The 22,827-nt window shown below is 45.5% G+C and overlaps 1 protein-coding gene across 4 annotated transcripts; it reads left to right on the forward strand.

Annotated features, from left to right (window-relative positions):
• The first annotated feature begins 428 nt into the window (after nt 1-428).
• Nucleotides 429-21,693, forward strand: LOC121571701 (zinc finger MYM-type protein 2). 4 transcript variants are annotated; one of them, XM_041883330.2, is made up of 23 exons: nt 429-668; nt 5,855-6,725; nt 6,871-7,159; nt 7,245-7,407; nt 8,175-8,387; nt 8,639-8,795; nt 9,154-9,269; nt 9,467-9,592; nt 9,817-9,967; nt 10,220-10,392; nt 10,558-10,723; nt 10,811-10,845; nt 10,961-11,093; nt 11,215-11,336; nt 11,619-11,769; nt 12,081-12,206; nt 12,822-12,922; nt 14,976-15,159; nt 15,277-15,431; nt 17,361-17,475; nt 17,866-18,111; nt 18,242-18,380; nt 20,034-21,693. In XM_041883330.2, exons 2-23 carry the CDS (start codon nt 5,873-5,875, stop codon nt 20,239-20,241), a joined length of 4,122 nt encoding a protein of 1,373 aa, XP_041739264.2. In that variant the 5' UTR covers nt 429-668; nt 5,855-5,872; the 3' UTR covers nt 20,242-21,693. The 4 variants fall into 4 exon arrangements, with proteins under 4 accessions (XP_041739264.2, XP_041739263.2, XP_041739266.2 ...); XM_041883329.2 differs by lacking the exon at nt 429-668 and adding an exon at nt 1,467-1,568; XM_041883332.2 differs by lacking the exon at nt 429-668 and adding an exon at nt 1,467-1,568 and having other exon boundaries at nt 9,817-9,889.
• Nucleotides 21,694-22,827: the final 1,134 nt, after the last annotated feature.

Here is a 22,827-nt window from a genome sequence, read left to right on the forward strand (position 1 = left end):
ACAAGGTTGGGTTGGCCTGCTGAGCTAAAGCCTAGGGTTAGCAGGGTGCTTACGCAAGTTGTCAGATCATATCAGTAAGGTTACTCATTCACATGTGATTCACACACACTATGAGCATCAACGTTCCACTTTTCAACTTTAAAGTATAGCCTAATACATACAGTCCATGCACGCACACAATCATCTGCTTGCAATAGCATAAATTCATCGCTAGGCGGAGTTAGACCAATAAAAGGATGTGGATAAAATGCCCCGCTGTACAAGGGTCATGGCTAGAAGGGATCCAGCTTTTGTCAAATTAACGCCAAAAAGTTATATATTTTTTGCATTTTAGCTAATCCTAACCCTTTCCTTAACCTTTAACCTAATTCGCCTAACCTGCTACGGTAATTCTCCTAACCTGCTACGAAGTCAAATCTGACGTTAATTTGAGAAAAGCTGGATCCCTTCTAGCCATGACCCAGTACAGTTTTTTTCTCCTTTAGTTCATAGTTCGTGGTTATTTTGTTCATGGTCCTTTAGAGCTGGGTCAGAGCTAGAGCTGGGTCAGAGCTAGCGGATCCTGTTATTTTTTAGATCAATGATCCTGAATCATTCAGCACATTAGCAAACATCGCCGTTCTAGCATCATCACCATGAAAGTAATGTCCTTGGGTCGTCTTAATTCGGTAAGTTTGCAGATGTAGGCTATCAGAGTATGGACATAGCACCTGGTTTGTATTTTTTGTTATGAGCCCATGCTTGACTCAGGACCACATTTTATCTCACGTAAACGCACCTGATCCGCCATTTTTATACGCCCTCTAGTCCTGTGTGCTTTGTATAAAAAGTGCCCCGTGCTCTCAACATGTGAGTATGGTCCCACTCCGCAATGCTTCGTTGCAAGACGGTTCCGACATTGTTCAGATAACATGTATTTGTCTACCGAGCAGCTCAATGAGCACAGACATACTGACCAAAGTGCAAAGAGGGTGATTTAAACATAGAGCATATAAAAATGTTTTGCTACCAGATGTTGCAAAATTATTCATTTTTTCACATCCCTACATATGCTACATGATTTCAAGGGTGGTGTTTGACATTTTCCGTTGAAACATTTATTTTATTTTTGACACATCGTAATCTTCTGTTGAAAATCATTATGTAATGCTGAACCACCGGTAGACGTGTGTTGGACCTGAACGCAACCGTGACGGGACTGAACGCTGATTGGATCTCTACAGTGTCAATGCGACCTCGATTGCGGTCCAACAGTAAACACACCAGATGGCAAAGTAAAATGCGTAATCATTGCTGAATGCATTATGTGGATGGTTTATGGTAAAGTGCTACTGTTATTATATGAGTTTCAGGTATTCGATCCCAGTTTAATTGTCATCCGCACCACTCCTGATTGAACATTGTACGCCTGCGCGACGATGAAACGCGAGAAGGATCTCGTTCAGATCTCGTTGGCAGTGTCCTCCCACGCGCAGACAAGAACGTCTTTACGTTGGGGCGCATGCGTGCGTTCCCCGATTTATGTCAAGGCACAAAAGTGGCGCTATATCGTTTCAAGCTCTACTCCGGTAAGAATTTCAGAGACGTTTTATTGACATTTTACGGTTAATTAGTCAAAGTTTCAACAACTAGCTCAGTTGTTAGACAGATGTCCACGGGCTCCCTTGAGTCTCCTGCTATGTTATAAAGTAAATATGTGTGACGATTTAGCAGTCAATTTGTACCCCGCCTGAGATTTTCTCCCCCTCTCTGCCGCGGCAGGGTACTAGCTATATTGCCTCCACTCTTTCGTATTGTTTCGCTCGCTCTCTAATGGCGGACGTGAGGCAGTGCTGCTTGCTGACGGAAGGGGGGCAAATTTTAGCCCATGTTGAAAATGTTTAGTTACCCCCACAGGTTTGGATTAGTGTTGTAAAAATGACACATACTGAGAGTAAATATGTTTTTAGGTCTGTTAACTATTTGATTGACACAAACAGCAGTTGGTAGATATGTAACAGTATAGCGCCCCCCTTCTGGTGGCAACGTGTATTTTCTGTGATTGCCCTGGGTAGTCTCTCTGGGGTAACTTTCCAATTAAACGTTTACGTTACACAGGTATTACAAAAACAATACATTTGTTTTGGTTTTCAGACTGTGTTGTGAAAACAAGTAATATCCACTGAATAATGTGTTCGCCTCAGAGCACTGTTTTCTTCTTCTAGCTATGTAGCCTATCACATTGATATTTGAAGCAGCATTGAGGATAGAAAACGTGAATAATACGTTGCTCTCAATGATTTTTGTCAGTTATGCGACTAAACATCACATGGGTCACTAATAGTCTCGAATAATTTATGATAATTTTTCTGTAAGAATGGCGCAGTCTCGTTGGCTCTCCTCCCTGCTGTTCGCCGCTAATCCATTCCGTGGAAGGCCGGGGCAGCAGAGGTGGGAACGGAACTGAACCACGTTTTGTGGTCCTCAAGTTAGATCAGTGACCCCATCTACCCCGCTCCTCTGTTCGTCAGTGGGTCTTATCGGGTATGCATGAATTATATTTGTCATCGGTCTATTATCCACCTAAAGTTTTGGACCATTCGCTCTAAGTTTTCTGAATAAAAATGATAGCAGGGCGGGTTGACATCGTTATCCGGTTGCCTTGAGAGTGGAGGAGCTGTGGTCCTCGCGATGGAACGGAGGTTCTACCCGGGTTGTGTAGTCACGGGCACGGCCTGATATGGGGAGAGAGGGCGAGCTTTGGGCCAAATGTGGTAGTCTTTTTTTATGTATTGAGCCACATCATTGGGATCATCAGCTATTAGTAGCCCTAGACATGGGGCTTGATGGCAAGAAATGATAGGAGGCATTAGCAGTCTAATGTCTAGCAGGAATGGAATAGGACTGTAATTGAGCATATTCCGGTGTTTGTTAGCTGCTTCACTCCGCATCAAGCATAATTCATAAACAGTGTCTTGAGCATCACATAATATGACGTAATGGTCATGATTGTAAGAGCAGAAGAGTACCAGGGACCACCCTGGGTATGATGATGGGATGGGGCATGTGCTTGTCGTAATTACGTCATACCTTAGTCACTCCCATTGACTGTAGAGGTCACTCCCCATGATCTAATTGAAATTATGCCGTTTTATCTGTACTCTGTGTTACCTATTTGCAGATGTACGACATTGTGGCCGGTGTACTGTGTGTAACACTAATGCAGTGCTTCAGTGTTCAGTTCAAATCCTGAATGTCTCTCTAACCACACCTGTTTCTCCTTGCTGCATTTGTATCAGTGACTTGGTTCTAGCACATATTGGTCGTTTTGCTGTTTATTTTTGTTATTTTTATATGAATAATGCTTATTGTTACTCTATGTATAGAACCCACAACAAATACTATTTAAAGGGATACTTCGAGATTTAGGTCGTTTTTCTACTTAACCAGAGTCAGACGAACTCATGGATACCATTTTTATGTCTGCGTGTGGTTTGGAGATTATCATTTATTTGGTTGATTGATTTTTTGGGGGGGGTGTTTACCCCCCTTTTTCTCCCCAATTTTGATCTTGTCTCATCGCTGCAACTCCCCAATGGCCTCGGGAGGCGAAGGTCGAGTCATGCGTCCTCCGAAACATCACCCGCCAAACCGCGCTTCTTCACACCCGCCGCTTAACCCGGAGGCCAGGAAAACACTGTTCAACTGACGACCAAGGTCAGCCTGCAGGCGCCCGGCCCGCCACAGGGAGTTGATAGAGCGTGATGAGCCAAGTAAAGCCCCCCGGCCAAACCCTCCCCTAACCCGGATGACGCTGGGACAATTGTGCACCGCTCTATGGGACTCCCGATCACGGCCGGTTGTGACACAGCCTTGGAATGAACCCCGGTCTATAGTGACGCCTCTAGCACTGCAATGCAGTGCCTTAAACCGCTGTGCCACTCGGGAGGCCCGGTTTGGAGATTATTGAAGTTAGCATATAATTAGTTTAGCGCAATTGCAGGAAGTCTCCTGGTACAGTAGCCAGCTCCTCTCAAAAGCAGGGAATTGGACCTTAACTACTCCAAAGCTGGGTGGTTGGTCATTTATAGTCTTACAAAGCTATACATAGTGTTCAATGTTTTATACAATCGTACATTTGACTGATAATCATTAGAAACGAGATTCTATCCACTTTCTCATTTGCTGTCCTGTTGTCACATAGAGCTGTATAGAGGTCGCAACGTTGTATCTGTCCCATTATGGCGTCAGTGAGCACACGGGCAGCGCCAGTGAGACCGATAGAACGTTGTGATCTCTCTACATCTGTATGCGACAATGGGACAGAGCATGAGGAAGTGGGTAGAATCTCGTTTATAATGACCAACCACCCAGCTTTGGAGTAATTAGGTCTATTACCGTAAAATGGCTTCTAGCCAAAACCATTCTACAGACTAGAGCTGGGCGATATGGTTGACAAATCCATATCGATCAATTGCCTGAATGGATACGATAATGATAAATAGAACACTAAGTTTGTAACATTAATGTGCACTTTTTTCTTTTTTTTTTACCTACTACTACTAGTTTGATGGTACTAGCCATCAATTGTCCCATTGACAATCACCCATATTAGCGAACTTATTTCATTTCAAACTTCACATTTCTCTAGTATAGGCTTAATTGCGTCAGATGCCTGATATAGTTCTGGGGGGAGATGTGTTAGAAAATATAATAGAAGGAGGAGTGGATGCAGGGTGGTAGCTCCACCCCCCTCTCTGCATGTTTCAGGCAAGTCTATGGGCCAAATGTCCCCACACCTTCCAAAATTCGAAAGATGCGAGCACCTGCAAAATCGTGATTTATCTAAAATATCAGTGACAAAAAAATCTGCTTACCTGAACGAAGTGCCTCATTACTTGTCGCATCCCCACAGTCTGTTGACAGACGCTATGATAACATTTATGTGACCAGTGTCTCTCTTCATATAAGGAAATCAGTTAATTTAAGTAAATTCATTAGGACCTAATCTATGGATTTCACATGACTGGGAATACAGTTATGCATCTGTTGACATCTGTGTCCGTCCAGTTGGACATTAAACATGTTCTTGATATGCCACACCTGTCAGGTGGATGGATTGTCTTGGCAAAGGAGAAATGCTCACTAACAGGGATGTAATCACATTTGTGCACAACATTCTAGATAAGCTTTTGTGCATATGGAACATTTCTGGAATCTTTACATGTTGCATTTATACTTTACATGTTGCATTTATATTTTTGTTCAGTATATGTTGTCATAACAGAATTGTCTTTGGGGGGAGTGTCCATCACACTGATGAAAGGCTGTGCAACATTGACTGTTTTTGTCTCTGTGGCAACTGCAATCTGTTGCCGTCTACAATCGTGTTTGATATAGTGGACTGAATTATACATGGACCCAAACTGGAGAATGAGTGTGGCCAGGTTGTGCTGCATCTTGGCTCCCATTTGGTGCCTAGTACTGAATGTTACCCTGGTGTCTACCTTCAGAGAACAACCAACCCCCATGGTAGTCTCCTGATCACTACGGCAACCAAGGTGTTGTATCACTTGGCATCAGAGATGGTAGAGGTGGACGAAGGGGGAGGAGAGGCGGTTGCGACTGAGAGGATAGATGTGTGTGACTTTGTAGGGGGAGGTAGAAGTTTGAATGAGGAGAGGAGAACCTGGACAGAAGGCGTAGATGGAGACCAAAAGGGAAAGGAGGTACAAGGGAAGAGGGAAAGAAGGTACAAGGGAAGAGGGAAAGAATGAGAGGGAAGATGTGCACAGCTTGTACCTGGGATACCTGCACTCAACATGCTTGTGATAGCTTTCTCCTAATAATCTGTGCTGTGTTTGTGTGGGTGCAGGTGGTAGCAGCCTAAACGATGGATGGGGAATCGAAGGCCAAACCTTGGGTAGAGGAGGAGAGCACAGCCACAGCCCCAGAGGAGGAACCCATAGACACAGGCGCCACTCCCTCCTCAGAGCAAACTACACCCCCCACGAGAACCCAGGCTCCTGTCACCAAGGCAACAGAGGAACCCTCCAGGGTTATGGAGAACAATGATGATGATGATGTGGTGCTGGTGGAAGAGGCCCCGCCTCCCTCAGGGAAACAGCCCCCCACCCCCTCTGCTACTCCCTCTTTCCAAGCTGGCGCCCCCACTGCCTCCACCCCCACAGACTACACTGAGCCCCGCCACCCGGAAACAGAAACCACAGCAATGGTAAACACGACAACCGCCACAGCAGCATCATTCCCCTCCAAGACCCCGAGTCCACCCGCCACCTCTTCAGCACCCACAGAGCCCATAGTCATTGACGATGAGGAGGATCCCGGGCACAGAGGCTTTTCCTCACTAGCCACAGCCGGAGGCCCCTCTTCAGACAGCGAAGGCATCCTGAGCAGCACGGAGCCCGACTCTGAGATAAAGATCGCCAGTGTCACAACGCTGGGGCCCTCTGTCGCCATGGCAGCTACAGCAGCCGAGCCAATGGCAGAAGGGGACATGAACCTGGTGATCACCAGTGTGACATCACTTCAGGGCGGAGTGGGGGGGGAGTGCATGGTGGAGAATGGCTTGCAGATCAGCAGCACCTTCAGTCTGAACCCTGAGGCCCAGAGCTCCATCAGCACCAACAGGCCCCCGGCCACCTTCAACCCTGGCCGGGTTAGCAACACCTCCACCACTAGCCAGCCTGTACAGAACGGAGACACGGGGACCCACCAGAGGCCTGGTAATAAACACGCGCTTATGATTTTCACACACATGCTGAATCATTCTGTGCTGGCTTATATTTCTTATTTTCACATTGCAGCCGTGTTAAGTCGTTTCTTCAGGTGTGCTAAAGTTTGTTTGTACGTGTTTTCTTTTTTCCACAGATTCGTGGATCTCCCAGTCAGCCTCGTTCCCGCGGAACCAGAAACGGACAGGGGTGGACTCTACATCGCCAGCCGCATCCCTGCCCAAACCGCCCGGCCCCTCCCCCTCAGGCTCCCAGAACCCCCCTCGCACTGTCAAGGTGACCTGCGCCAATTGTAAGAAGCCTCTGAAGAAAGGCCAGACGGCCTACCAGCGGAAAGGGTCCACACACCTTTTCTGTTCCACCACCTGCCTCTCCTCCTTCTCACACAAACCCACCCCCAAGAAGAGCTGCACCATGTGCAAAAAGTAAGAAGGAAGTGTTGTTTGTCTGTGTCGCTATATCTAATTTGCTACTTTATTTTGAGTGTGTGTGCGTTAACGTGTCTTCCAGGGACATCACTACAATGAAGGGCACCATCGTGGCCCAGGTGGACTCCAGTGAGTCATTCCAGGAGTTCTGCAGTACAGGCTGTCTGGGAGCCTACGAGAACAAACAGAACCCAGCCAAGTCCTCCCTTAAAACTAAGTGCACTGTCTGCAGCAAGCTCACTGAGGTCAGTCTAGCACACTACACTAACCAATCCCAAATCGCCCCCTAGCCTCTCTACCCCTAGGCACTCCTTTTAGATCTGAAAGGATTGAATAGGTGAAATCTCTACTCAGCCTATCCGAAGACAAGGGTATCCTCTTAGATCAACAGGAGTGGTGGTATACAGCTACGACCAGAAGTTACTTTTTCGTCGCAGGTTAGGAGAATTAATGTAGCAGGTATGGAGAATTACCGTAGCAGGTATGGAGAATTACCGTAGCAGGTTAGGAGAATTACCGTAGCAGGTTAGGAGAATTACCGTAGCAGGTTAGGAGAATTAACGTAGCCGGTAAGGAGAATTAGGTTAGGAAAAGGGTTAGGGTTAGCTAGAATGCTCTCCTAACCTGCTACGAAAAGGCACTTCCGGTCGTAGCTGTACTCCATCTAGTCACAACTGTGGGTAGGGGTCGATTAGGGACTGAGTAAATGAGATGCGTTCCACTCACTCTCCCTCCAACATGGCTGCCGACGGCACAGTTTCTCATCCGCTGTGTCTGTCCAAGCGTTGAGCCTGGTGACCATGGTTACTGCATGGAAAACAGTTGGCATCAAAATGAAGCGTGGTTCCCATCTCACAATAGAGTATTTATAAACAACCCCAATGACACCAACCAGCCACCAGCTAGAATCTCACACCGATCTCACCACTTGCCAGAGTATTCATTCACTATGATTGATTTATAACAATATATGGTAAAATATAATTATTTATATTCCCTTTCCTCATAACAGATCCGCCATGAGGTGAGTTTCAAGACGGTCACCCATAAGATCTGCAGCGATGCCTGTTTCAACCGTTACCGCATGGCCAACGGGCTCATTGTGAACTGCTGTGAGCAGTGTGGGGAATACCTGCCCAGCCGCGCGACCGCCAACCACTTCCTCATCATCGATGGCAAGCAGAAACGCTTCTGCTGCCAGAACTGTATAAGTGACTACAAGCAGGTAACAGCCAGTCAGAACTGTATCAGTGACTACAAGCAGGTAACAACTACAATGTATCAGGGACTACAAGCAGGTAAAAAGCCAGGCTGTTTTATCCAGTCTCTCCCTGACACTGGGAGATTGTAGATTTTTTTTCTATTTGTTTCTATTGGTCCATATCTGCTGGTAATTGTTAACAATAAAATCAGCCTTAGGTGCTATTCATGATTTATGTTATGGCTACAAATATTTGTATTCCCTTATTCCTCCAGGCCAACTCTAAGATGATGATGTGTACTGGCTGTAGGGCCATGGTCAGGTCTAGTGAAGTCACTCACTGCATCGGGGCCAGCGGCACCATGGAATCGTACTGCTCCACAGCCTGCGTGAGCAAGACCAAGCTCGCCAGCAGCGCTACCACTATCCTCCGTCAGTATTTGTCTATACCTCACCATCAGAGCATCACTGTACTCCATTTTCACTTTATTACTTGAATTCCAGTTCCTGAATTAAACCTTGTCTCACACATATTAGAGCACTACCACTCTCACTCTCCAGTGAGCCCACATCTTACGTCATTCACACTGACTGTTGGTGTGGTTGCTTTGATGTGTGTGATGTGGTTGTCAAAGTTGTTTTATTTTTCTCTGTGTACATATGCATGGGGGTGTGAGTCCAGCACAGCAAGTACTATAATAAAGGTGCTGGTACTTACTTAAATTTGACCATACCGTGTGTAGGAAGGTTATGTGGTAAGTGGGTGTTTTGTGTTTGTTCCTTTCTGCAGACTCGGAGCCCACGTGTCACTTCTGTAAGAAGACATCGTTACCTCAGTACCAGGCATCGCTGCCTGAGGGGAAGGTCCTAAACTTTTGCAGCTCAACGTGTGTCACCAAGTACCAGGTATGTACTAACTCCTTTCTGTCTTTATTATTGTAAATATCACCTTAACCGGGACAAAATTTGAATAAGAATTCTAAAAGCCTACTTATAGTTAGGTTTCACGTTAGAAAGTGCAGTGCAATTAAACAATATGAGTCCCTGACTGTCTGGGGACCTTATCTGGTTGTCTTCTCAAGGAAATGTTTTTCTTTCTTCAGAATTCCACCATTCATACAGTAACCAATGGACAGGCTCCCCTGTCTACAACGAACCACAACATCCAGCTCAAATGTAATTACTGTCGAGGAGCATTTAGCCTAAAGCCTGAAATCCTGGAGTGGGAGGTAAATTCACTTTGTGGTCATGAACTTGGTTTATATAACACAATTATATTATGTTTTTAGTTGTAGTCTTTTTTTGGTTCTCAAAATTGAGCATAAAAGTTATAAGACTGAGTGTACATGCTCCACTTATCCCTCTGTGTGCAGGATAAATATCAAGTGGTCAGATCTCTATAAAATATGCAGGAGCATTCAACAGTGTGTTGGTATCTATTCTCTCCCCCCAGGATAAAGTGTACCAGTTCTGCAGTAAGATATGTTGTGAGGACTACAAGAAGCTGCACTGCATCGTCACGTTCTGTGAGTACTGCCAGGAGGAGAAGACGCTCCATGAGACAGTCAAGTTCTCCGGAGTCAAGAGGCCCTTCTGCAGCGAAGGTTCGCCAAGGCTCTCACTCCTTCATCTGTGTCCTTGTTAGCTAGTCGGTTTTGATTGTGAGAGAACCCTGAGTGAACACTCGGGGTGAATAATATTGTCCTCATCCCATATTTCTTCATGGCCTTGCCATGTTCTGCCACTAGATGGGGCACTTTACCCAGACCAAACATGAGTTGAGCTAAAGTTTTTCTGTCAGGTGAGCGTTGACATCATGTAACCTCCTTAAAGTTGTTGTCCCTATTTCCCCTCAGGTTGTAAGCTGCTGTTCAAGCAGGACTTTGCCAAGCGGCTGGGTCTGAAGTGTGTCACCTGTAACTACTGCACTCAACTGTGTAAGAGAGGAGTGACCAGGCAGCTGGCCGGGGTGTCCAGGGACTTCTGCAGTGAAACCTGCGCCAAGAAGTTCCACGAGTGGTACTACAAGGTCAGAGTGCCAACCTAAATCAGTTTAGCTGTGAAAAATCATATTCCTGAGTTAGTCAATGATTACTTATTTTTATGTTATTCTCAAAATTGTCTCCAGAGGGTGATTTGATCAATCTCTTACATGAAAGGTGTTTGTGTGTGCGTTTCCCTGTATGTCCACCAGGCGGCGCGTTGTGACTGCTGTAAGGTGCAGGGGAACCTGACTGAGTCGGTACAGTGGAGAGCAGAAATGAAGCACTTCTGTGACCAGCAGTGTCTCCTCCGCTTCTACTGCCAGCAGAATGAACCCAACCTGGCAACGCAGAAGGGCCCAGAGAACACCAGACTTGGTACTAATTTGTGTGTGTTTAGTCTTTTTTTTTTAATACAAATACATCTGTGTGGTTGACTTATGGAACCCTGTTTTCTATTGACAGGATTTGGAATACAAACCGAGGCAACCAACATTGCGGTAAGAAAAAAACACTTAATGTTAGAACACCAGAATCGGCACAGCACGGCTGACTGTAAGGTAAACAATATCATCCTCCTTCTTTAACAAGTATCATCTCTTATCTACCTACTAGATGTTGAGTCAGCCGTACACCGGTGGAGGGATCCTAAAGGACGTGAAGAATAAAGCTGTACTCTGCAAGCCTCTCACTATGACCAAGGCCACCTACTGCAAACCACACATGCAGAGCAAGCTCCTACAGACAGGTACACAGCTCAATATTACTGTCTTGAGAAGTTGTGGTTCAAACTGTACAGGACGTTATCTCCCACAAAGTCGTGTTTCATTGTCCTTGGTTTGACCTTTGACCCGTGTGTCTGTCTCTAGATGAGGATGACGGGGTGAAGAGGGAGTACATTCCTGTGCCTATCCCTGTACCCGTGTTCATCCCCGTCCCCATGAACCTCTACGCCCAGATCACACCCGTGTCTATCACACTACCCGTCCCGGTAAGAAACGCCCTGGGCTCCTTGGAACCAATAGAATAGCCCCAAAAGTGCAAATTCCAAATAATTTCGAGCAGAAGTGTGTCCGACGATTAGAACTCTATTGCTGTTCACGTTCTGAAATTGTATGATTGGTATTTTGTAAATATGAGGACAACTATGAATCACGTTCCCGTTATGAAAATAATAAGGTGGAGTGGGTATTGACTCTGTCGAGTCTTACAAGTATTTAACACATGAACAGTCCCTAACCAACCAGTTGTCCCCCCCGCCCTCCTATCCCAGGTTCCAGTGCCGATATTTCTGCCGACCACGCTGCAGGGTGCAGAGCAGATTGTCCAGACCATCAACGAGCTGAAGGCCAAAGTCCCCACTGACCCCCACGAGGCTGACCTCCTCTCCATGGCTGAGATGATCGCAGAGGACCAGAAGCCAGGTAGAGAGACACACACACACGCATAGAGAAAGAAAGCTGGATACCACATCCACAGTTTGCATGTTCCAAACGTGCAAACTCAAAGCATTACTCAATTACTGTCAAGTGTGTCTGATGATTAGAACTCTATTGCTGTTCACATCCTGAAACTCTGTGATTTGGTATTTTGTTATATGAGGACATGAAACAAACCATGAAGCTTTATCCATGACTACCGGTATGTGTCTTTGTCTACCTGAATGGGAAGCACCTCTCTGCCTCATCACTGCAAGCTGCCACAGTTATGAGGTTGATTGTTGTGACTCTTTCAGATGTGAAGGTGAAGAGGGAGCGAGGAGAGGCCAGGTCCAGCAGCTCCAGTAGCAGCGGCTCTGAATCAGAGGCTGAGGAGGAGAAGTATGAACCAGACCTGGACCTGGAGAACGACTTTCCTCAAGGTACGACTACTGAACAACATCCGACCACCCTGACTCTGTGAGACACTTTCTAGTGCTGTCCTTCTCTATTGGGTAAAATTAGATTATTTAACTGCTCTCTGTACAGTGGAGAGGTGTTACGCAATATCACAGGTCACATGGATGTGTGTTTTTATATTATGGAACAGTACAGTAATTCAGATAAATTCCTCTGGGGTTATTTCTGGACTGCCTGCTCGTTAGACTCGTCACTCCTATCGGACAAAGGGATTTTTTATTATTTATAATCTGAAGTGGATTCAGAAGGACCGGTATTGGACCTAGCTAATAAAGGAATATAAAATAATAATAATAATAATAAAGAACCTAGCTAACTGCGCCAGTGACCAGCAGCACTGGACTATGTGTTCAATAGAGAGAAGCTAGTTATGTAACAGCTGTTTGATGATTTAATTCACCCCCACTGGTAAGGGCCAGTAGCTAATTCACTCATTCACATCCCTCCATCTGTCTGGCTCAGTTTGGCACAGTTCGGTTCAGCTCTGCCCGGTTCACTTTAGCTCTGTCCAACTCAGTCTGGTGGGCTTTGACTTGGCTCATCCCTTACCTGTGTCTGTTTGTCCTGTGGTGCCCCAGACCCTGTTCCCACGCTGGAGAGTCTGGACATGGACATGGGGTTCACCCTGCCCCCTCTCCTGGCTGAGGAGAAGGAAGTGGCACCCAGAGCCAGGAGACAGGTACACTACTCTACCCACCCTGACTAGTGTTGTCACGATACCAACATTTTGCAAACTATACGATACCAACATTTTACAAACTATACGATACCACGGTGGGAAAAAAATCAGTGGCCTACCATCTTGTTCGCCCCGTACACTTGTTCCCGTTTTCTAAACGTTCTCTGTCACTGAAATTCACACTTCTACTCAATACAACACATTGCATTTAACTTCACACTGTTCACTGTATAATAGAATGCTGCATAGAATGGCTGATTTGCTCATATGTCCAAAGGCCTACCTGTGATTTGGCTGGAGGAATGGGAGGAAGGAGTATACATGCATAATGATCTGCATGTCATTGTGTCAGTAAGGGGAAAACACTGCATGAAACCTTCTTCTTTACTGTTCAGTTAACAGACACAGACACACACACACACACACTCTCCCTTCCTCACACACTCTGTCTCCCTTACTGTTCAGTTAACAAACACACATACACACACTGCTCCCAACTTTTAAAACGTTAGGCACCAAACAGAATTTAAGGAGCACCGGAAAAGGCCTATATGAACCCTACCTTTGAACCACATCTCATGAGTAGCAGACCCTTTTCCTTTCTTCCTGGGCCAATCAAATGTGCCTAAACCTAGTGTCAAGTTACCAGGTTGTTAGCTAACTAGGTAACATGACTGTTTGTTTTTTATTAAACCAATAATTAGCAACCCGGGATTAGTTTAAAACGGCCCGCGACATGGTTTTTGAAATTATATAAAATGTTTGCGAATCCCAATAGAAAGAAAAAAAGGCATCTCCGTTAAAATGGGTCGTATTCTTTTAACTGTTTAGGCTAGAGACAAGCCGTTTTCTTTGTTGTAAAGCTGCAAGCGGTGCTCCATTTCCCCTCTCTGACACTCAGAGGCTGCATGACAGTGAACTTGCAAAGTCTACTCAGACTGGTCTGTGCTCTTGGTTACAACAGGCGATTAAATTATACAATGTATCAACATTGCTGGCTTTGCGCACTGCTCCAATGTAACAAATGTACAAATCTAACGACAGAAGACTCGTCTGGGTCTGCATCCCCGCTCGCCATCACTGCTAAATTATATATTTTTTAAACTGACGGAGGAATAGATGTGCATGAATCCCACCCCTTACCCTAAACCAGATTCGTATCCCGTCCCCTTATCCTAAACCTGGTTCGTATCCAAATCCTAACCCTACCCATACACTGATACATCACACTCTTTCCCTTCTTGGAGCCCACCTCTCTCTTTATTCATGTTTTGTTATTCATTTCTGTAATTGTAAAGCCACTTTGGGTCCTTGAAAAGCGCTATATAAGTCCCATGTATTATTATGAAAAGCAGATGGAGAGAAGCAGGTGAGTGAGGGCTGGTTGGGGATGCGGCTGGCTGATTTACAGCTGCCACACGTGATATGCGCATGAAAGTGAAGTGGATATTATTGGACCTGCGCATACAAGAGACTAGTGGCTGTTGCTTAAATTCAACAGAGTTTATAAACAAAACTGACTTTATAGACATTTTATAACAGGCGCCAGCAGGTTCTTTAGATCGGTAGGGCTGACAAATTCGGTAGTATGATATGAAACGGTACTACAGTATTCTAAAATGTTGGTATCATAAGGATCATGACGTTTCGGTACCGTGGTATTACTGTGGAACCGGTATACCATGCAACACTAACCCTGACCCCTTTCATCTAGCTACTAGCTCCAATTGGAAGCAGAAGTGTGTCTGATGATTAGAACTCTATTGCTGTTCACATCCCGAAACTCTGATTTGTTATTTTTCATATGAGGACATGAAATAATAAGCCATGATGGAGAGGAACATCTAAACATCTTGAAAAAACGTTTACTAAAAACAGTCTGCCATCATTAAACACAATAGAAAAATTAAGTTATTACTTAAATATTGAAAGTGTGTGGGCTACTGTTTTATAAAATTAAAATCATGCAAAAAAAAATAGTGGATAAGGTCTCCCACACGAAGGCTTCTACCGAGACATTACCAGTCTCATTCGTAGGAGATGTTTGTTTTAGGGACACAAGAGGCGAGCTGTAGAGGGAGACCCTTCCTCCCCCTCTCCCCCTACGCCAGACGGCCCTGTGGAGGGGCGCTCGCTACCCCTGAGATCTCGCTACGGGGTCAACGCCTGGAAACGTTGGGCGTTGTCCTCAGCTGACCAATCAGGTGACGATAAAGGGAAAGACTACCTCAAGCAGGGTGAGTAAGCTCCACCCACAGCAATTATTATCGTACAGTAATTGGAACCATTGGACTTTCTGTATGAAAGGTGCTATATAATTAAGTTGCTAAGCGATTATAATTATTTGTCCTCAGAACCTCCACCGGCCCGGTCGAAGAGTAACCCGCTCTCTCTGAAAGCATCAGAGCTCAGCCTGGCCCTGTCACGGTTTGTCCATGAGGTACGGCGGCCAAACGGAGAACGCTATGCCCCCGACAGCGTCCTCTACCTCTGCCTGGGCATCCAGCAGGTCAGTCACCCCCTTCTCGGTCGACTTCTGTGGCCTGGTTTCATTTCAGTGTGTAGCCCTTCGCTCCTACCCATTCAGACCGTGTTCACAGATCTGACAAGACATGGATAGGTGAAAGCAATATGGTGGAGGTTCTGTCTTAAGGCTGATCCAGTATTATATAGATCTATGAACATCAACTGAGTAGGTGCTAGGGACCAGAATGGCTCCAGGCCTACATTCGGGGAGTTTCTCCCATTCTCTGCAGATCCTCTTAAGCTCTGTCAGGTTGGATGGGGAGCGTCGCTGCATAGCTATTTTCCGATCTCTCCAGAGATGTTCGATCGGGTTCAAGTCCGGGCTCTGGCTGGGCCACTCAAGGACATTGAGACTTGTCCCGAAGCCACTCCTTCGTTGTCTTGGCTGTGTGCTTAGGGTCGTTGTCCTGTTGGAAGGTGAACCTTCGCCCCAGTCTGAGGTCCTGAGCACTCTGTACTTTGCTCCGTTCATCTTTCCATTGATCCTGACGAGTCTCCCAAGTCCCTGAAAAATATCCCCACAACATGATGCTGCCACCACCATGCTTCACCGTAGGGATGGTGCTAGGTTTCCTCCAGATGTGACGCTTGGCATTCAGGCCAAAGAGTTCAATCTTGGTTTCATCAGACCAGAGAATCTTGTTTCTCATGATCTGAGAGTCCTTCAGGTGCCTTTTGGCAAACTGCAAGCGGGCTGTCCTGTGCCTTTTACTGAGGAGTGGCTTCCGTCTGGCCACTCTACCATAAAGGCCTGATTGGTGGAGTGCTGCAGAGATGGTTGTCCTTCTGGAAGGTTCTCCCATCTCCACAGAAGAACTCTGGGGCTCTGTCGGAGTGACCATCAGGTTCTTGGTCACCTCCCTGACCAAGGCCCTTCTCCCCCGATTGCTCAGTTTGGCCGGGCGGGCATCCCTAGCAAGAGTCTTGGTGGTTCCAAACTTCTTCCATTTAAGAATGATGAAGGCCACTGTGTTCTTGGGGACCTTCAATGCTGCAGAAATATTTGGGTACCCTTCCCCAGATCTGTGCCTCGACACAATCCTGGTTGCCTACATGAAGTAAGAAAACATGTAATGTAACATCTAATTAGGGTCACTTGGAAACACTGACCAACATTTTGGTTCCTACCCTGTCGAATGAATTAATTACATTTAATTTTCGTGTCAAATCGCTAACTGGCAACCCATCCCTTATGGGATTAATTGACTCATAAACAAACATTACAATAATTCAATTATAATTATTTTGTCAATAATTCCTCCTTGGTTTATTCATTCGTGTCATGTCAAACAACAATGTATTCAAGGTGCTGCCCACTATATTCCAACTATAACATTTCCATAATTCCAACAGTTCACCTAGGCCTATATTTTTTTGCCCATATCATGCTGCGTGGCACAGTGTGGAAATGATAATAAAAGTGTTGGGGGGATTTTTTTGGGGGGGGATTGAACAGTAAGTAGAAATGGAGAAAGACCAATTTTTTTAAATCACTTATAATTTATGTGTTGTCACCTTAGGGTCATGAACTACTCATAAAGAATATTTAGAACTTCTATTATTAAAAAACATAAAATACCGTCAAGCATAATATTTTGTCCATATCGCCCAGCCCTAGAAAATGGTGTTGTGAAGTAGACTCTCTCAGGAGCAGGAACAGACCCCTCTATTTCTCACCGCTCTCCTTTCATCTTACCTCCTCTATTGCCCCTCCCGTCATTTTTTAAAGTCTTGTCCGATGATTATAACTTTTGCTGTTCACATCCTGAAACATGGTGTTGACTATTTAAAATATGAGGACACCATCTATATTCTTCACAATCTCATAACCAGGTCTAGGTTTGGATTCCCACAAGATTTTACTCTAGTCCAGTTATTCTCTACTGGTGACTTATTACTTCTTTGTCTGTAGCATCTGCAGGCCAAAGGCAGGAAAGATGACCTGTTCAGTGACCTGTGCTACGAGCCGTTTGGAGAGGAGCTCAACAAGGTCCTCAAAGACTGGCAGCCCAGCGTGATGCCTGATGGTAAATAAATAGCGCACACTTTACCACTGCTCAATTTACATGTCTATCAACTGAATTATCTTCAGCACACACTCCATCTATGCTGTTTATGGTAATAGTTTTACCATAAAGTGTATGTTTTGAACTGCAACTCCTCCATTGAAGACCTTCCCGCAGTGTCCAATGATTAGAACAATTTTTGCTGTTCACATTCTGAAACATAGTGATTGCACAATATTTATGATATGAGGACACTATAGACATGATCAATTTAAAACCCACATTCAATTGAAGCAGGGTTCATACCTTGTACCTTTTGTGTGTGGATCAGTGTTTGTGTTAATGTTAGGTCCAGAGGTAGTGTATCGGGATCATTGTTGTTAACAGCTGTGTGTCTGTCTGTGCCCCCAGGCTCTCGGTGGGGCCGTGTGGAGGAGCAGTGCCTGTGGAGCTGTAAGCTGCTGGGTGAGCAGAGTCCTGCAGCATTGCTGCGCTCCCTGGTCTATCTCAACACCAAGTACTTTGGCCTGCGCACCGTGGAGCAGCACCTGCGCCTCTCCTTCAAGAATGTCTATGGCCCCGACCACACAGACCCAACCACACAGGAAACCACCATCTGCATCCGCATCCCTTCCATCTCCTCACCAGACCACCACTGTGAGTCTGACCACTAAAACACACACACTCTTGTGGTCGAGTCCATCTTTTTATCAGCATTTCCGTTGTCTATTTTTGTGCCAGGGTGCCTGTCATGTTGTTAATACTGTCTTTTTGTCTCTGTGAGCAGTACAAACAGGGTCCAGGAAGAGGAAACGTAAGGAGGACAGTGACGCGGCCTACGAGCCAGACGACGGCTCGGGAAGCTCCACACACTGTCCAGTCAAAAAGCACGAGGGCAGATTCTATGAACTCTACCGTTCCAAGTGGTGAGTCACTCTGCTCTTCTAAACTCAGCAAAAAAAGAAACGTTATCTCACTGTCAACTGTGTTTATTTTCAGCAAACTTAACATGTGTAAATATTTGTATGAACATAACAAGATTCAACAACTGACACGTAAACGGAACATGTTCCACAGACACGTGACTAACAGAAATTGAATAATGTGTCCCTGAACAAAGGGGGGGTCAAAATCAAAAGTAACAGTCAGTATCTGGTGTGGCCACCAGCTGCATTAAGTACTGCAGTGCATCTCCTCCTCATGGACTGCACCAGATTTGCCAGTTCTTGCTGTGAGATGTTACCCCACTCTTCCACCAAGGCACCTTCAAGTTCCCTGACATTTCTGGGGGGAATGTCCCTAGCCCTCACCCTCCGATTCAACAGGTCCCAGACGTGCTCAATGGGATTCGCTGGCCATGGCAGAACACTGACATTCCTGTCTTGCAGGAAATCATGCACAGAACGAGCAGTATGGCGGGTGGCATCATCATGCCCAGAGGGTAATGTCAGGATGAGCCTGCAGGAAGGGTACCACATGAGGGAGGAGGATGTCTTCCCTGTAACACACAGCATTGACATTGCCTGTAATGACAACAAGCTCAGTCCGATGATGCTGTGACACACCGCCCCAGACCATGACGGACCCTCCACCTCCAAATCGATCCCGCTCCAGAGTACAGGCCTCGGTGTAACGCTCATTCCTTCAACGATAAACGCGAATCCGACCATCACCCCTGGTGAGACAAAACCGTGACTCGTCAGTGAAGAGCACTTTTTGCCAGTCCTGTCTGGTCCAGTGACGGTGGGTTTGTGCCCATAGGTGACGTTGTTGCCGGTGATGTTTGGTGAGGACCTGCCTTACAACAGGCCTACAAGCCCTTAGTCCAGCATCTCTCAGCCTATTGCGGACAGTCAGTCTGAGCACTGATGGAGGGATTGTGCGGTCCTGGTGTAACTCGGGCAGTTGTTGTTGCCATGCTGTACCTGTCCTGCAGGTGTGATGTTCGGATGTACCGGTGTTGTTACACGCACGTGGTCTGCCACTGCGAGGACGATCAGCTGTCCGTCCTGTCTTCCTGTAGCGCTGTCTTAGGCGTCTCACAGTACGGACATTGCAATTTATTGCTCTGGCCACATCTGCAGTCCTCATGCCTCTTTGCAGCATGCCTAAGGCACGTTCACGCAGATGAGCAGGGACCCTGGGCATCTTTCTTTTGGTGTTTTTCAGAGTCAGTAGAAAAGCCTCTTTAGTGTCCTAAGTTTTCATAACTGTGACCTTAATTGCCTACCGTCTGTAAGCTGTTAGTGTCTTAACGACCGTTCCACAGGTGCATGTTCATTAATTGTTTATAGTTAATTGAACAAGCATGGGAAACAGTGTTTAAACCCTTTACAATGAAGATCTGTGAAGTTATTTTGATTTTTACAAATTATCTTTGAAAGACAGGGTCCTGAAAAAGGGACGTTTCTTTTTTTTGCCGAGTTTATAACTTCGACTTCCTCATGTGGTCAATTGCAACTTCCCTTAATACATTACATGCATTTATTAGTTAATTTGTCAGGGACCACTGCACAACGAATATATTGGACCAAATGTAGCTACATAACTATAATTTGTGGTCATTCCTCTCTCTGCAGCCCGGGGTCGTTGAGGCAGCGTATGGACGTGTTCTATGTGCAGCCAGAGGCATCGGGCAGCAGCTGTGACAGTGACAGCTCCCTGTGGTTCTCCTCTACTCCTCTGGACCGCAGCGTCCTGGAGAGTATCCTCACCCCTCTCCTCCTGGTCAAAGACATCTACAGAGAGCGCCATCTAGAAGAAGAGGAGGAGGTAGGCGGGGAATAGAGTCCACTCTTCCTCCATCACAGAGAAGAGGAGGATTAGGGGGTCCTCTTATCCTCCATGTTCCATCCGCAACAACATTACAACTGGGTTGCTGCATTATCTGTTAGTTATTCCACCATTTCACACCGATCTCAGGCCAGCTGTGAGCGTACAGTGGATGTCCGGTTGGAAGGGACTGCACATGCCCAGAGCTGATCGGAGGACCGTGTTTCCCTGAAGGGCCAAGGAAGGGGACTCTGACTGCGTGTAGCTAGCGTATTGGAGTGTGTCGTGTGAAAAGCCATTCACCATGAACTGTTGCCCTTCCTTCCTTCCTTCCATAGGGGAACTCTGTCCACGTGATGTAGCATTATTTACTAAGCCCAGATTGGGCTGCTATGCTGTGTAAATATTTCTGAAAGTTAAAAGTAGTGGACGGGAAGAGACAGCGAGACATCCACCAGAAATGCCCACTGAATCCTCCTCCCCTTTGACCCCCAGAAGCCTTTTAAAGATGAGACATTTATTTATTGCGGTTGATTGATTGGTTCTATTGTACGTTTGTTCTTTGTACGCCGGGTTGTGATGTGTTCGATTGTGCCATTTTCCTCTCCTCCATTAAGAGCATTAATTAGTTGATTTAATTAAATCTGCTGCAGCCTGGAGCTCTCCTGTGTCTCTCTTTCCCTTGTCTTTTTCCTTTGGTGGGCGGTAGTGGTGGCTGTAGGGGTACTGTCTGGGGCTTCAGAGGAGTTGTAGGTACAAGTATGAAGGAGATGGTATCCTGCCTAAAGACTACATTTTGAAATACTATATTTTGTCAAATTGAATCCCATTTGTATTTTGTTTTGTCTCATTTAAGCTATTTGATGTTTATTATTTAGTTGAAAACGTAGCACTTGATAATGGGTGTTGAATTACTCCCAGCTAATGAGTGATAATCTGTTAACATGTCAACAACAAACTGTTTCTGTTGTAACTAGGGTGGACAGATCTCTTTCAGGATTAGCACATTATAGACATGCCTGGTGACGTTTCCCAAATGTACTCCATCTCCAGGCATCCAAGTTACACTAGAAAGCTCTGCATTTATTTTATTTATGTTTTTTTACAGTTTCACTTTTACGTCTTCTTTGTATTATTTTCTATCAATAAATTACACAAGCGAATACCTCGTTTTTACGTTGACTTCTGAATAGGATTTTGTTTTTTCCGTTTTCGTTGAATGGCACCTGCCTTGCCTATTGACGTCCATGTAATGTCTGGAGACTACGCTTCGAGGCTGGAGGATGTCTGGAAAGAGCCTGTCAAGGAAAGGAAAGGAGTCACGGTTGGTTCTGTGACTGACCGGCTGGCTCTGAAGCCTAATGTGAATGTGCCTATCTGTGTGTACTGAACGTGTACGTGTAACTTCACGCGAGGTTGATGCAGTGTGTGGGCTGATATGACAAAATAAATCATTTCATTTCTTAATGTGTTTCCTCTTACATTGCTTACAAAGTTCTGAAGTTCTCTATGTGGGAGATGGTGTTCACTTTTGTGAATATGTGTGATATGTCCATGTGAGTGCGGCCTCACTGGTTCTGTCAGTGGCATAACACTGGGGCTCTCTCCTGTAGTCGTGGTAACTTGTTTTTTGTGTTACAAGGTGACCGGCAGACAGCCCACTGATGAAGGCCCTTATCTATTAGGTGGCAGACAGAGGGGGCATAAAGGGGTGACGCATGTCAACAACTCGCCCAGGAAAAGAGGCTGGGGGATCGATCACATGACAGGAAGTGACGTAAACCCACTGGGCACAGACGTCAATTCAACGTCTATTTCACGTTGGCTCAATGTAATTTCATTGAAATGACGTGGAAACATTGTTGATTTATCCAGTGTGTGCCCAGTGGGGAGTAGTGACAAGTATCAAGTTTAGGAAGCTTGGCATTCCATTCCTATTTTCTCTCAGTGAATTGATATGGACAATTCCACGGTAAAACAATGATTGCGAAGTTAAACAAACCATACAACTTTATGCACATGAATGACTTAACATTTTCCACAGATTACTTTAACAAAAACACATTTACTTGAACTGTGCAGATGTAAGGTTTGGTAACAGAATGACAGCACAAACTGTAATTCTGTTACCAAACTTTACACTGTTCTTCAAGCAAATGTTTTTGTAAAATTGTCAGTGGAAATTGTTAAAACTAGTCCTTGTGCATAGAGTTGTATGGTTTGTTTAACTTTACCGTTATTGGTTTTTGTTTCACATACATTGTAAAGAAAAAAATCTCAGCATCACTCTTACCATGGAATTGCCCATATGTTCATGTCTTTCCATACAATATCATAATGATGGCGACGTTCTGATAAATCATCCATTGTTAGATGTAAAGGGATTGGGGTCAACTCGGGAAGTGAATTGAAATTCAAAAAATTGTCCCATTCTTTTCCATGACATGTCATTCCTGTTCAGTGTTCATATTGTTGTTGAATACATGTTCCCAATAGGGGGCGCTATATGCCATGAGCATGCACGTGCTCCATTGACAAGTGCATAGAGGGGCAGATGCTGCCTAAACTCTTGATTCATGAATATCACAACACAAGGCCTTG

The sequence above is a fragment of the Coregonus clupeaformis genome, chromosome 29 (genome assembly GCF_020615455.1).
Source record: "Coregonus clupeaformis isolate EN_2021a chromosome 29, ASM2061545v1, whole genome shotgun sequence".
Taxonomy (NCBI): domain Eukaryota; kingdom Metazoa; phylum Chordata; class Actinopteri; order Salmoniformes; family Salmonidae; genus Coregonus; species Coregonus clupeaformis.